This window comes from Lithobates pipiens, unplaced genomic scaffold, assembly GCF_037356315.1.
Source record: "Lithobates pipiens isolate NorthernLeopardFrog02 unplaced genomic scaffold, aLitPip1_a1.2 Scaffold_28, whole genome shotgun sequence".
In the NCBI taxonomy this organism is placed as follows: domain Eukaryota; kingdom Metazoa; phylum Chordata; class Amphibia; order Anura; family Ranidae; genus Lithobates; species Lithobates pipiens.
The window spans coordinates 206,407,433-206,422,956 of record NW_027507789.1 but is presented as its reverse complement, the minus strand read 5'-3'; the positions used below and the strand labels follow the sequence as shown (position 1 = coordinate 206,422,956).

The 15,524-nt window shown below is 45.3% G+C and overlaps 1 protein-coding gene across 1 annotated transcript in view; it reads left to right on the top strand.

Annotated features, from left to right (window-relative positions):
- The window catches only part of LOC143936060 (peroxidasin homolog), a 93,193-nt gene that overhangs the window by 32,304 nt on the left and 45,365 nt on the right, over positions 1–15,524 (top strand). Inside the window, exons 5-12 of the mRNA XM_077460369.1 lie at positions 2,712–2,783; positions 2,862–2,933; positions 3,244–3,413; positions 4,691–4,808; positions 6,913–7,082; positions 10,676–10,948; positions 11,123–11,239; positions 15,332–15,490. Of these exons, the coding sequence (XP_077316495.1) occupies positions 2,712–2,783; positions 2,862–2,933; positions 3,244–3,413; positions 4,691–4,808; positions 6,913–7,082; positions 10,676–10,948; positions 11,123–11,239; positions 15,332–15,490 (1,151 nt within the window). The remainder of the gene's footprint in view (positions 1–2,711; positions 2,784–2,861; positions 2,934–3,243; positions 3,414–4,690; positions 4,809–6,912; positions 7,083–10,675; positions 10,949–11,122; positions 11,240–15,331; positions 15,491–15,524) is intronic.

Genomic DNA, 15,524 nt, shown 5'->3' with positions numbered 1-15,524 from the left:
AAGGCCTACCGGGCAGCCTAGAGGTTCTATGTCAGGTTACTAGCCTCAAACCCCAGAGCAATACCAAAAGTTCTCCATCACATCCTGGTCTTCATATTATGCCACCGCACACAGTTGGCATTGTCACACAATACCTAAGACCCCACTCAGCTGACATCCAGTATTTCATCCCCTTATGAGATCCTAACAAACCGTCTTGTTCGCCGCCCATACGGTCAAGACCATGTTGTGTGGTATTCACAGGCAATGACCCCAAATCAGTATCAAACGGCTACCCGTCACCAGCGCCATATTCCGAGACATGTCTTTCATCCTGTCACATTCCCCTTTTGGCTAAATTCAGCCTGGTCCTTCAAGCAGCCATCTACCTGGCTTTCTACAGCTTCTTACGCCCCAGTGAATACTGTCACCATCCCAGTTGTAAAGTGTTACGTAGACACCACCTCACACGCCATCAGACTTCATCTTGCTCCTCAGCGTGTCCAAAACACAATAGTCCGGTCCAGGGGTTGACATAAAACCTTTCCAAACTCTCAAAGCCTGGTGCCCCGTGTCCATCCTAGATCAATTTTTGGCCCATATGTTTGATCCCTCGCTGGACAGCCCATTACTACCGTTCTCGATTAGTACCCCAGGCAGCAACCAGTTCATTAGTCACGTCAGGTTCCTTTTGAGCACATTAGGCCAGGACCTTGGTCATTTTCTTGGACATTCTTTCGCATTGGAGCAGCATCAGCAGCCTCACGAAACGGGGTCCCAGTCCACGCGATCAAAGATGGGCAGGCGGGAATCCACCTGCTTTACTCGATACATCTCTAATCCACAAGTGGAAATGTCCTGAGCCTTCAGAAACTTTGCCCCGTAGTGTCTTGTTGTACCTAAATTAATAATTACCTCCCTACACCAAATCTTTTGCGGCCTTCTCTTGGCATATCGCCCAGCAGAGCAGGGCTCACCGCCCAGCTCACCAGGGCTTACCTTACAGCAGACCAAGGGCACAACTCAGGTCTATTTTATGTTGTTAGTCTTGTGACGTGTTTATGTGTTCTTTCATATCTCTTACAGCGGAGGGCTCCGACCATAAATAAGAGGGCCAGTATGGTGGCCCGTAATTATGGGAGGAGCCCGGAGGGTATATAATCAGACCACCCACAACGGTCTGTGTCGGTTCCAGTGCAAGGTACCCACCCACCCATTTCCCTTCTCAGAGTACTTCACTTAAAACACGTTTCTCTACAGAAACATCCATTTACTTTCTTAAGGTATGCGGCCTTCTCTTGGCATATCGCCCAGCAGAGCAGGGCTCACCGCCCAGCTCACCAGGGCTTACCTTACAGCAGACCAAGGGCACAACTCAGGTCTATTTTATGTTGTTAGTCTTGTGACGTGTTTATGTGTTCTTTCATATCTCTTACAGCGGAGGGCTCCGACCATAAATATATATATATATATATAATATATATTTACATTTCAAATAATCCAAAAGGGAAGTCAAGAAATGTAAAAAGATTTTTTCAGGTAATAATTTTCCTATCCAGTCCCCATGGTGTTTCTTGGTTGGAGATTATGATGGGTATTATCCAAGTTAATTATAAAATATCTTTATATCCAAAAGGTTTTCCCTGTTTACACCAATATACTAAAGTCTATTGAAGGTTCTGTAAAATTGTCTCTATTGGTAGTGAGGCCATTTAGATTTTATCTCTCATTTTTATTTCATTGAGTGGGCTATATATATATATATATATATATATATATATATATATATATATATATATATATATATATATATATATATATATAAAATGTATTTTATTTTTTTATCATGGATTATTGGATCTGCTAATGTAAGGCAACTGATCTCCTCTGTCCCTCTGTTACATCTCCAAGAGGACAATAAAAAGTAAACTGATGGGTTCTAACCCTTCCCTACTCTATCCAAAACGAAAAAAAGGAACCTTCTGGTTTTGCATATACTTTAAAGTGGTTGTAAACCCTTACAAACCACTTTGACCTACAGGTAAGCCTAGATTAAGGCTTACCTGTAGGTCCAAGAAATATCTCCTAAACCTGTATGGTTTAGGAGATATTTGCCCGAAAACGGGCACTGCTGTCTACGGCGCATGCGCCGTAGACAGCGGCACGCAGGCGCACTGAGCGCGGCATTCTCAACAACGGAGCTGCCGCGTGTGTCGGCTCCCGTGCGCATGCGCGGGAGTGACGTCATCGCGGCTTCGCCGAATGACAGCGGCGGAGCTGCGAGACCCCACCAACAAGATGGATGCGGCGGACTACAGGGGACAGCGGCGACTTCGCTGGCTCCTGTGTCAGGTAAGTGACACATAATGGACTACTATGCGATGCACAGTAGTCCATTATGCTTTGCCTTTGCAGGGAATGAAAGAGGAAGTAAACTCATCAGGGTTTACTTCCTCTTTAATAAAGATGTGCTTTTCTGCACGAGAGTTCCAGTTCCGTAGTTTTTATAAACCGGAACTCGGCCTTTGCAGACCAGTGGACACGCACAGAAACAAAAGTTTGAACTTTTTGCCCGTTTACACCAATTTTTCACTTATAGATAGAGTTGTAGTATTTCCTTGTTATGTTGTGTGGCCATTTGTAGATGCAAATCGGAGTTTGGCCACTGTCATAGCATGGTAGGCGTGAAGTTCACCCAGCCCATGCTCTGTATCTGTCTTCCCCTGTTCCAGGTATCTGCACTTCAACAGCCTGGAGGCTCTGGACATTGACACGTTTGGGGATCTGCCAAAGCTGGAGAGGCTGTAAGTGGTTGCAATAGCTTAGGTCTTGTGAATAATTTTATCCCTTTGGTTTGTCTTTATATCGTGTTTCTTTTGCAGGTTCCTGCACAATAACCGAATCTCTAGGATTCATCCAGGAACCTTCTCTCAGCTTCCATCATTGACACGTCTGTAAGTTGTTTGTTGCCTAATGGTCGATTCCATCCCAACTGCTAAATAGCACCTACCAGCTTCTTTCTGACTTTTGGATTACATAAGAACCCCCTTCATGTCATCAGCATACAGAGCAGGCTTTGCCATCACCAGACAGAATTAAAATGTTATCTAGTGTGCGTTAGTATTTCTATAGCTAAAGAGTAAAGAGATTTCCTGGATGCCCCTGGAGTTGTTCTTTAACGACATCCCATAGTCTGGGGTGCATAGTGTAAATTTTGAGCTGCACCAGAAAGGATTTTTACAGTTTGTCTTTGTGTGCGTCCAGACGCCTGGACTCCAACCCTTTGGTGTGCGACTGTGAGCTGGTGTGGTTGGCGGACCTTCTGAGGAAGTTCACGGAGAGGAGCAGCACGCTGACTGCCGCCACCTGCGAACATCCAACGCATCTGCGAGGGAAGTCTGTGAGCTCCCTTCCTGAGGATCAGTTTAACTGCGGTGAGCTGAAAGCTTTGGTTTGGGGGATAGAGATATTTTACTCCATCCACATTTATTTATGGAGTATGAATGATTTGTTTTCAATAATGAGGGCTCGGAAACCTACCATTGTGCAATTCCTCTCACCATTAACCAGGGCGGGGACAAGGGGTGGACACTGTGGTATCATGTGAGATGGGGGAGGGAATTTGTTTTGGATGGAGGAATTTGGGGGACAGCTGGGGGTGTGAATTGTATGAGAGGAAATTTGGGTGATATGGTAGAGGAGGGAGGAGATTCGCGTGCTAAGAGGGGAAATTTTTTTTTTTTGCGGAGGATATGTGCTAATAGGGACAATTGGGGAGTATTTGTGCTAGGAGGGGAAATTTGGAGGGGGGGGGATTTGTTCTGGAAGGAAGGATGTAGTACTCATAGAGGGGGGGGGGGGGGGTTGAGGAGTAGAGGATTTGTGCTGGAAGGAAGGGTGTAGTACTCTTGGGGGGGGGGGGGATTTGTTCTGGAAGGAAGGATGTAGTACTCATGGAGGGGGGGGGATTTGAGGAGTAGAGGATTTGTGCTGGAAGGAAAGGTGTAGTACTTCTGGGGGGGGGGGGGTGTTTGTGCTGGAAGGAAGGATGTAGTACTCGTGGGGGGGGGGATTTGAGGAGTAGAGGATTTGTGCTGGATGGAAGGGTGTAGTACTCTTGGGGGGGGGGGGGGAATTTTTGTTAGGAGGGGTGATTTGTACTGGAGGGAAGGGTGTAGTACTCTTGGGGGAGGGGGGATTTGTGTTAGGAGGGGTGATCTGTGCTGGAAGGAAGGAAGGGTGGGGGGGATTTTAGGATCAGAGGATTTGTGCTGTGAGGTATGATTTTTTTTTGGGGGGGGGGGGATGTGTGCTGTGGGGATTTGGGGAGAGAGGATTTGAGCTGGGATGGGGGGTGAGGGGGGAGGTCAAAGATTTGTGCTGGGAGGGGAGGGAATATATGCCTAGGAGGTTAGCATGTAGATTAGTGCTTCATTATTTAGGGGGCTATTTTTGCTGACACATAATGCTCATGCATCTTGGAGGGAGCAGGGGGGGGGAGTTTTGCATGTTCCCCCTGGCCTCTATTTGGCCTTGTCCCAGCACTGCCATTAGCTATTGTCTTTTTCTGGACTAGTGACTGCAGGGATCTGATTGGGCACACAAGCAGGGAAATGGGTGAATAAATAAAAATTGCTCCACCATAAATTGAAAGGCTCCTCTCAACCAAAAAATGACCCTGTAACTTGATGGGGGTCTCCTTTTCCTCCAGAGGTGCCTCGAATCGTATCGGAGCCCAGAGATGCCCATGTCGTCCTTGGAAATACGGTTTATTTTATCTGCCGAGCCGAGGGGAATCCCAAGCCTGACATCAGATGGATACATAACAAGTGAGTGTTCGAGGTTTCCCAGTCCTGACTCACCGCTTCAGACCTGCTCTTTTGTTTGATCTCCAGAACCTGGGTGCGGGTTCTAAAAGCCCGTCTTCACTTGTCACAGGATGAAAATAGATTACTAGGGACCGCACTCCAGTCCAGGGGTATGGAATTAAAATTCACGGAGGTCCAATCAGTAAAATATTCTTCCAAGCAGAGGTCCGAATCGCATGTTTTGTGCAACAACCGCTCTGCATCAGTGCAACTAATCACCTGCTTGTTATCTCGGGCGTCCTCCACCCTCTGTCCAGAGCTGTCCTGCCTCCAACTGTTGGCTCTGTGAGAATGACAGCGGTGACAGCTGTGGGTAGAAAGGCTCCTAAAGGGCAAGTCCGGATTGGTCCAGATTAGACATTCACTCAGTCCGGATCCAGACCGTGGTCCGCCATTTAGTAATGTCTGTGCTTTTCTTATAGTTTCATAGTTAGTAAGGTTGAATAAAGACACCAGTCCATCCAGTTCAACCTGAGTGAGTGTCTACCTCTATGTACATTGCACACTCACATTGGTCCCTACCCTCAAGGAGCCCACAATCCAAGGTCCCCATTCATATACTAGGGCCAATTTTGGACAGAAGCCAATTAACCTACCTGCATGTCTTTGGAGTGTGGGAGGAAACCGGAGTACCCGGAGGAAACCCACGCAGGCACAGGGAGAACATGCAAACTCCAGGCATGTAGTGTCGTGGTTGGGATTCGAACCAGCGACCCTTTTTACTGCTAGGTGAGAGTGCTAACCACTACACCACTGTGCCACCTGAGTTACTTTATTGGACCATCCATGATCGCTATGCAACCATAATGTCTCCACCCCAACAAAAAATGTCCTCCTTAACACATTTTACCACTTTGTGGCTTGATCACAAGGATGCTTATGGTCAAGCCACAATGTGATGAAACGCGTTAAGGGGGAGTTTCTTTTTTATATATATATATGAGCTCATGCACAGGGGCGTACGAGGTCTCATAATGTAAAATAACCCCATATTTGGGTTCCCAGGAGCCACAGGTTTTGGATATAGCCAACTGTTATGCCCCATACACACGGTCGGAAATTCCGATGGAAAAAGTCCGATCGGATTATGTTGTCAGAAAATCCGATCGTGTGTGGGCTCTATCGGACTTTTTCTGTCGGAATTTCCAACGGAAAAAGTTTGAGACAGACAAAAAACAAGCTCTGGACTGCCGCACTCTTCAGAAGACCCCTTTCATTTACTGGAATATCACATCACAGCTCAACAAACACAGCGAACAAGGAAAAATTGCTGACGTTTCGCACTAGCTGTAGTTGTTCGCTGTGTTTGTTGAGCTGTGATGTGATTTTCCAATAAAAGAAAGGGGTCTTCTGAAGAGTGCGGCAGTCCAGAGCTTGTTTTCCGTCTGTTGCTAGTGGTAATAGCCAGCACCTGTGGCTTCCCATCTGAAGAGACAGTTTACTGCCTGCATGTGTGCTCCTGGAGCCGTGAGATCCCTTCTCCTTCATATTACAATTTCTGGAAAAAGTTTGAGAGCTGGATCTAAAATTTTCCGACAACAATATCCGATCGGACTTTTTCCGATCGTGTATAGAGAATTTCCGACGCAACAAAGTGGCACGCATACTCAGAAAAAATTTGGAGACGAAAGCTATTGGCTACTGGCCTCTACGTAGACCCGTTGTACGTTTTGTACGTCACCTCGTTCCGAACGATCGGATTTTCCGACAACTTTGTGCGACCGTGTGTATGCAAGACCAGTTTCGGCCAAAATCCGCTTGGAAAAAATCTGGCGGATTTTGTAGTCGGAATGTCCGACCGTGTGTATGGGGCATTACAAGTTTCCTGTTCTGTCCAAAATTTGATTGGGTTTTAGATATTTTGAATTAACTAGATTTGTGAGAGGGTCCAATGGGTGTTTGTCTGATTTTAATCTACTCAATTATTCATGTGTATATACTACGGGGCACCGAGTTACCAAATATCCATATTTTATGAAAATTGAAAAAAATGCTGATAAAGGAAAAAGGGAATGGAGGCACATATATTTCCATGTTACTATCCAACACTCTTTTTCCCCACCAGCAATGAGATCGATATGAGTTTCGATGGGAGACTGCATCTGTTGCATGATGGGACATTGATGATCCAGAACACGCAGGAGTCGGATAAAGGGATATATCAGTGTGCGGCCAAGAACATCGCCGGGGAGGTGCGCACTCAAGAGGCGGTCTTGCGCTACTCTGGCAGCCGATGTGAGTAACGTCTTCTACACTTATGAGTCGATTAAAAAACGCAGGTGCACCCATGTTTATATTTCTCATGGGTTCTCTAATGAGGTGGAACATCTATGGTTTTGGCAGGCTGAAACTATGTAATGGCGTTTGAGAGCAGCAATGGAAGAAAGGGAGAAAGAGAGGTCCTTTTCACTGCATAACAAGGTTAAGAAATACCGATATCTACAGCTGACAGGAGTAGTGAGAGCCACATCACTACTTCTGTCAGCCCAGCGCTGGAAGCAGCAAGGAGAAAAGAAGAGAGCCGGGAGGAGGTGCAGGCTGTGCTCTCGCTCTCCTCCTCTTAAGCTTGCACATATCGGGGGGGGGGGGGGGGGGGGATGAAATTTGTCACCTTTGCCTTGGGCACTGGACTATCTTGTCCCAGCACTGTTTATATGCCACAATCTAATTGAACAATCCCTGTACAGTCACCTTTAAATTTCCCAATTGTTTTGCAATGTAAGGGCCTAAACCTGAATATGTACCTATAGATTAGTGTTTTCCAACCTCAAGTACCCCCAACAGGCCCTGTTTTGGAAATTTCCCTTGGATAAAATAGGTCTCGTACATACCAAGCCTTGGACATTGATCTAAAACACTTGTGCAAGGTGAAGGAACTCCTGAAAACATGACCTGTTGAGGGGTACTTGAGGACTGAAGTTGGGGACCACTTCCGTAGATAGAGTGATTTCAGTGAGGGAAAAAGTATTTGACCCCCTGCTGATTTTGTACGTTTGCTCGTTGACAAAGAAATGATCAGTCTATAATTTTAATGGTCGGTTTATCTTAACAGTGAGAGACAGAATAACAACAAAAATATCCCGAAAAATGCATTTTCAAAAAAGTTATGTGACCCCCTATCAATCAACAAGATTTCTGGCTCTCATGTGTCTTCTATATAGGTAACGAGCTGAGATTAGGAGCACTCTCTTAAAGGTAGTTCTCCTAATCTCAGCTTGTTATCTGTATAAAAGACACCTGTCCACAGAAACAATCAATTAATCAGATTCCAATCATTCCACCGTGGCCAAGACCAAAGAGCTCTCCAAGGATGTCAGGGGCAAGATTGTAGACCTACACAAGGCTGGAATGGGCTACAAGACTATTGCCAAGCAACTTGGTGAGAGGGTGACAACAGTTGGTGCGATTATTCGCAAATGGAAGAAACAAAAAAATCTCCTTTGGTCTGAGGCTCCATGGAAGATCTCACCTCGTGGAATTTCAATGATCATGAGAATGGTGAGGAATCAGCCCAGAACTATACGGGAGAATCTTGTCAATGATCTCAAGGCAGCTGGGACCATAGTCACCAAGAAAACAATTGGTAACACACTACGCCGTGAAGGCCTGAAATCCTGCAGCTCCCCCAAGGTCCCCCTGCTCAAGAAAACACATGTACAGGTCCGTCTGAAGTTTGCTAATGAACATCTAAATGATTCAGAGAAGAACTGGGTGAGTGTTGTGGTCAGATGAGACCAAAATCGAGCTCTTTGGCATCAACTCGCCGTGTTTGGAGCAGGAGGAATGCTGCCTATGACCCCAAGAACACCATCCTCACCATCATACATGGAGGTGGAAACATTATGCTTTGGGGGGGTTTTTCTGCTAATAGGACAGGACAACTTCACAGCATTATAGGGACGATGGACAGGGCCATGTACCATCAAATCTTGGGTAAGAACCTAATTTCCCGTAGCCAGGGCATTGAAAATGGGTCGTGGATGAGTCTTCCAGCATGACAATGACCCAAAACACACAGCCAAGGCAACAAAGGAGTGGCTCAAGAAGAAGCAGATTAAGGTCCTGGAGTGGCCTATTCAGTCTCCAAATCTTTATCCCATAGAAAATATGTGGAGGGAGCTGAAGGTTCGAGTTACCAAATGTCAGCCTCGAAACCTTAATGACTTGTAGATCTGTAAAGAGGAGCGGGACAAAATCCCTCCTGAGATGTGTGCAAACCTGGTGGCCAACTACAAGAACCGTCTGACCTCTGTGACTGCCAACAAGGGTTTTGCCGCCATGTCAAGTCATGTTTTGCGAAGGGGTCAAATAATTATTTCACTCATTAAAATGCAAATCAATTTATAATTTTTTTTAAATGCGTTTTTCAGGATATTCTTCTTGTTATTCTGTCTCTCCCTGTTAAAATAAACTTACCATTACAATTATAGACTGATCATTTCTTTGTCAGTGGGCAAACATACAAAATCAGCAGGGGATCAAATACTTTCTCCTTCACTGTAAAAAGGAGATTGTACAATCTGATGGGCCATTTATTTTAGTGCTCCCCTCCCTCTTTTCGAAGTTACTTGCCTTGGTAAGGATAACACATATGGGCCACCCGCAGCCTCCTGTGATATATATATATATACACACACTATATTACCAAAAGTATTGGGACACCATATTTACCACGCACATGAAAGTTAAGGGCATCCCAGTCTTAGTCCGTAGGTTCAGTATTGAGTTGGCCCACCCTTTGCAGCTATAACATTTCAACTCTTCTGGGAAGGCCGTCCACAAGGTTTAGGAGTGTGTCTATGGGAATGTTTGACTATTCTTTCAGAAGCGCATTTGTTAGGGCAGGCACTGATGTTAGATGAGAAGGCCTGGCTTGTAGTCTCAGCTCTAATTCATCCCAAAGGTGTTCTGTCGGGTTGAAATCAAATTCCTCGAGCCAAAACTCCCTCATCCATGTCTTTTTGGACCTTGCTTTGTGCACTGGTCCAAATCATTTGGTGGAGGGGGGATTATGGTGTGTGGGGTTGTTTTTCATGGGTTGGGCTTGTCCCCTTAGTTCCAGTGAAGGAAACTCTTAATGCGTCAGCATACCAAGACATTTTGGACAATCATACTCCCAACTTTGTGGGAACAGTTTGGGGATGGTCCCTTCCTGTTCCAACATGACTGCGCACCACTGCACAAAGAATGGTCCATAAAGACATGGATGAGCGAGTCCTGACCTCAACCCGATAGAACTCTTTTGGGATGAATTAGAGTGGAGACTTTGAGCCAGGCCTTCTTGTCCACACCAGTGCTTGACCTCACAAATGCTCTTCTGGAAGAATAGTCAAACATTCCCATAGACACCCCTAAACCTTGTGGACGGCCTTCCCAGAAGAGTTGAAGCTGTTATAGCTGCAAAGGGTAGGTAACTCAATATTGAACCCTACGGACTAAGCCTGGGATGCTCACAATAATGGAAGATGCAAGATGGGAGGTGTAGCAGGGGAAAAAAAGACAATTCAGGATTTGCTGAGTTTGTGAGTATATTTATCCTGCATATAGGATCTACAAAGGTAAGTGGCATGTAGAATGTAAAGCTCATGGGTGGGTTGAAGCTCCCCTATAATTTAACAATGTCCCCCGTTTTTATCCAGTCTGTATATGGTTGGTCATGAATCAAAACAAGGTTATACAGTGGGAATATGAGGTGTATAGCCAGCTTTGCTGCCCAAGCACTACGCTTTATAAAACACGGACAGTATATTTTCATTCTCAATGTGATCTGTAGGCCGCTGACTGCTCTGTCATCGAAGGTTCTTAGTCAAATCTTTTTGCCTCCTCAGCCAAGCCGGTGTTTATAATCCATCCACAAACCACGGAAGCTCTTGTAGATGGAAGCATCACCCTGGAGTGCGGCGTCTCTGGGGACCCCCAGCCGAAAATTACATGGACCACGGAAAATGGGGAAGCGATTCCCAATAACGGGCGCTTTACCATCACAAGTTCTGGAGGTCTGTACATTCAGAACCTCACCGCCACGGACCAGGGGCTCTATCAGTGTCACGCCAGCAACAGCGAGGGCAGCGTCCAGGCTTCTGCGTCCATCATCATACAAGGTGAGAAAATACAACGCCATACAGCAAATATATTGATTACAATATTGATCTGAAGAGATATTCCAGTCTATTGGGACTAGCTCTGCGTGTCAAAGTCACAGAGCCCATCCGGTCTTCTTCTAAATGGTTTTGCTATGTGTTTTCTGTCCTCCGATTTCTTCACTTCACTTTCAGATCCTCAGAAGTTCTCTGTGGTTCCCAGAGACCAGACAGTGACTGAAGGACGAGATGTCGAATTTCTTTGTTCTGCCAATGGGCAACCAGCTCCGGTCATAACGTGGACTAAAGATGGTAAGACCCTCACCTTCACTGCCTTGGTTATTTTAACCTTCTCCTGAAGAGCATGGACCAGAACAGTCTTTACATTTCTGGGGTGGGTCTATTAAATTGGCAATGGGGCCCTGCATTGAGCGTGAAGGAGGCAAGCAATGCGACCGCAGCTGAGGGTGCCTTAGGGAGGCAGCAGCATTGAATCAATTGCATGGATTGAAAGAGCCTACCGGATCCAAAAATTAGGTACGTTTTACATCATATCCCTGCACCCCTAAACGAAACAAGCATTTAAAGTGGTTGTAAACCCCGAAAAAATAAGTAAAAGAAATAAAAAACCTGCAAGACAAAGGCATAATGAGCTAGTATGCATAACATACTAGCTCATTATGCATTACTTACCTTAGATCGAAGCCTCCGCAACGGTCCTCGTTCACCACTCTGGCCGGCGACATCACTCCCAGAGTTACTTCCGCGTATCCTGGGCTCCGGCCAATCACAGCTGTGATTGGCCGGAGCCGCGATGGCATCACTCAGTCTAACTGAAGCAACGGCACGTACTGCCATTGCTTCAGTTTTCTTCAGTGCACGTGAGCCAATGACGTTGGCACATGCAAATACAGGGGATATCTCCTAAACAGTGCATATTTAGAAGATATCCAAGGTAGCTACAGGTAAGCCTAATTATAGGCTTACTTGTAGCAAAAAGTGTGTTGTAAGGGTTTACAACTACTTTAAAACAGAACTCCGGGAATATTTTTTTTTACTTGCTTGTTTTTTTCTAGGGCAGTGGTCTCCAAACTGCGGCCTGATGACCACATGGCCTATTGCTCGACTTTATCCAGTCCTTGGTGCAGTATTCCTTTCACTGACACCAACTATGGGGCATAAGTACTGTCGGTGATACCAGCAACAATAGGGCACTATTCCACCCACTGACACCAATAACAGGGACTGTCCCTGATTTGGAGCCTCTGTCCCTCTGTCCCTCATTTCTCCTCATTTGTCCCTCATTTTGGTCTGATCAATAAAAATGTATATAAAATGCACTTTTTATCTATCAAAAAGTGTTTTTCAGCACTAAACCTTTCATCTGATTTCCAAATTGCTGCATTTGTAAATTCCAAAAGCCAATATAAAGGAATAGTAGTGGTAAAAAAAAAAAGCACTTGTGGGTTCAACCAATCTTGTTTTTTGTACAATTCTCCTTTAAGGGGGTGTGGCAAGGGGTGTGCCTTATGCCTGAATACTTTTGCTGATAGGTGTCCCTCATTCCCATCTCAAAAGTTGGGAGGTGTGCCAATGACGATGCACTATTCCTTCCCATGACGCCAACAACAAGGAAATATTCCTCCCTCAAATACAAACAATGGGGCATTGTTTATTCCCATTGATGCCAGGGCATTGTCTAATGTTACTGTCCACAGTCCAGCCCCTCAAAGTCTGAAGGACAATAAACTGGCCCTTTGTATATAACGTTTGGAGAACCCTAGTCTAGGGGATTAGAAAGTCAAGAGATATACTCACCTAATTCACCAATCCTCCAAGCCTAAGACCAGTTCCTGTTTCTCCTGCCCCCCCTGCGGTCTTGTGCATTGCACTGTTCATGATGTCATCACGCCCATAGACTGCCTCTGGAAGTGAGGACGGCAGGAACAGTCCACCACTGGACGTGGGGGAGCACCGTTTGCAGGAGGATTGAAGGATCGGGTGAGTATAAGCTCTGTGTTCACCCGAAGAGAAAACAAGCAGGTAACCCATGCAGTGCAATTTTTTCCCCAGCGTTCTGTATTAACCTTTGGGTTGGGGGTGGGGGGTTGTGGGAGCTCACTGCAAGGGTACATTTTGTCTAATTTTAATTCCCATTTAAGGTAGCAATACATGTAATAATTTGTGATACATTTAGATTCAAATGATCTGAACTTAGCCATCTTTTATTGATTTAAACTGTATTGTTCGGTATTTTGCGATCTAATGAAAAAAATTAAATTTCCACCCGTAATTTTAGTTTGATTTGGGTACAGGGCCTTCTTTAAGGCAGGGCAAAAGGGGCAGATGCCCCAGGTCATGTCATTGTTGTGGGGCCCAATGCAGCTGTCTCATACTTGCCAACTATCCCAGTTTAAATTCCCCCATCCCTTGAAGGTTTAGTCCTGTGCTGTGTCCCAATATCTCAGTGTGAAGTGCTGGTACTAATGCTGCCCAGCTCTGCCCTATTGTTGTGTACAGATGACTCACCTGCAGACCTGTGTTTACATGTAAATAACCGGCATTCATATGTAAATAGCGGCAGCACTACTAAGTAAATAGCTGCAGCCAACAGCATTGATATGTAAATAAATGCGGCAGTCATATGTATATCATGCTCTCCTGCAGTGAAGAGATAATGTGCTGTAACCTCTAGCAACCAATCAGTGAGCAGTATTACTGCACAGTAATCTCTAGCAACCAATTAACAAGCAGAAATAATTTGCTGTAACCTTTAGCAACTAATCAGTGAGCCGTAATGTGTGCTGTAACCTCTAGCAACCAGTCAGTAAGCAGTAATGATATACTGTAACCTCTGGCAACCAATCACAATTTCTGCCTGATCTGATACAGTAAACTGATTTTAAGTCTAGCTGCTATTTATTGTATGTCTCAGAGCAGGTGGAGAGTGAAATTGCATGGGGGGGGGGGGCAAGAAAATTTTTGCCCAGGGTCCAACCTACATTAAAGATGGCCCTGCTTGGGTACAATGGTTTCCAAAGCCAAAATCTTGTATCTGTTAGCTTTTTGCATGAAGGTTTTAGGGCTGACAATAAATGACATGAAGTTGTATTGTCCTGTATGATTTGGCCCTCATGTGAACAGTAGGGAGTCCTGATCGTGTGCAGATCCTCTATAACCTTAGTTGCCTCCGTAGTCATGTGATAATTCCTCTGATTATTATGCCGCCAGATTTGGCAGAGAGCCCGGCTCAGCTGATTGCCGATTGGTGGAGTTCTCTGCCAAACCCTGTACAAATGCCAGCTCTCTGTGGGGGGGCAAATGCGTGACAGCTTCCGATGTCCTTAAAAGACTTGAACTGAAAAGCTTTGTATGGACTGTTAGAGCCTGATGTCTTCATCTTTTCTTCGCTCATCTAATAGTGGCCAGAGGTCATCGTAGTCTTATCGGTGCACTTGCAACAACAATAATTATGTACCGTTTGTGATGCTTTTTTATTTGCACGACCACCCACATTTTCAGGACAAGCTTTAGGGGTGTACCCCCTTTTTCAAGGTCCAAGCAGTACTAATAGATAGTGGGGGTTATTTACGAAAGGCAAATCCACTTTGCGCTGCAAGTGCACTTGGAAGTGCAGTCGCTCTCAATCTAAGGGGTAGATCTGAAATGAGGGGAAGCTCTGCAGATTTTTCCATCCAATCATGTGCAAGCTAAAATGCTGTTTTTTATTTTCCATGCACTTCCCTCTCGGATCTACAGCGACTTTACTTCCAAGTGCACTTTCAGTACAAAGTGGATTTTCCTTCAGTAAATAACACCCTATGTATAGTTACATAGTAATGGCGTGTACACACAATCGGACATTCCGACAACGAAATCCGTGGGATTTTTTTTTCCGACGGATGTTGGCTCAAACTCGTCTTGCATACACACGGTCGCAGAAATGTTGTCGGAAATTCTGATCGTCAAGAACGCGGTGATGTACAACACGTACGACGAGCCGGGAAAAATTAAGTTCAATGGCCAATGCGGCTCTTCTGCTTGATTCCGAGCATGGAACGTGGAATATTGTGTGCGTCGGAAATTGTGTACACACGATCGGAATTTCCGACAACGGATTTTGTTGTTTGAAAATGTGAGAGCCAGATCTCAAATTTTTGTTGTCGGAAATTCCGACAAAAAAAGTCCCATGGAGCCTACACAAAATGTCCGATGAATCTTCCATTGAACATTTGTTGTCGGAAAATCCGATCGTGTGTACGTGGATAAAAAATTCCAGTTAAGTTATGGAACTGAAGCTGAAACGTGATTGGTTGCCAAAGAATTGAATGTTTCCGTTTGTCGCTGAATGATCCGCAGTATCGGTTGTTTTACATTCATCTATATCTGTTTTTGTGTCATTAGGAGAAGAACTGCCAAATGATGGGCGACACACTGTTCTTGAATCAGGGGCTCTCTATATCCAGAGGGCTGTGATAAAGGATAGTGGGCGGTATCATTGTCATGCCACCAGCTCTATGAGGGTCAGCTCTGTGCCGGTCTTGCTGTATGTGCAGCCACAAGGTAAGTACGCTCTGTGAGCAGGCAACCTAGGCCA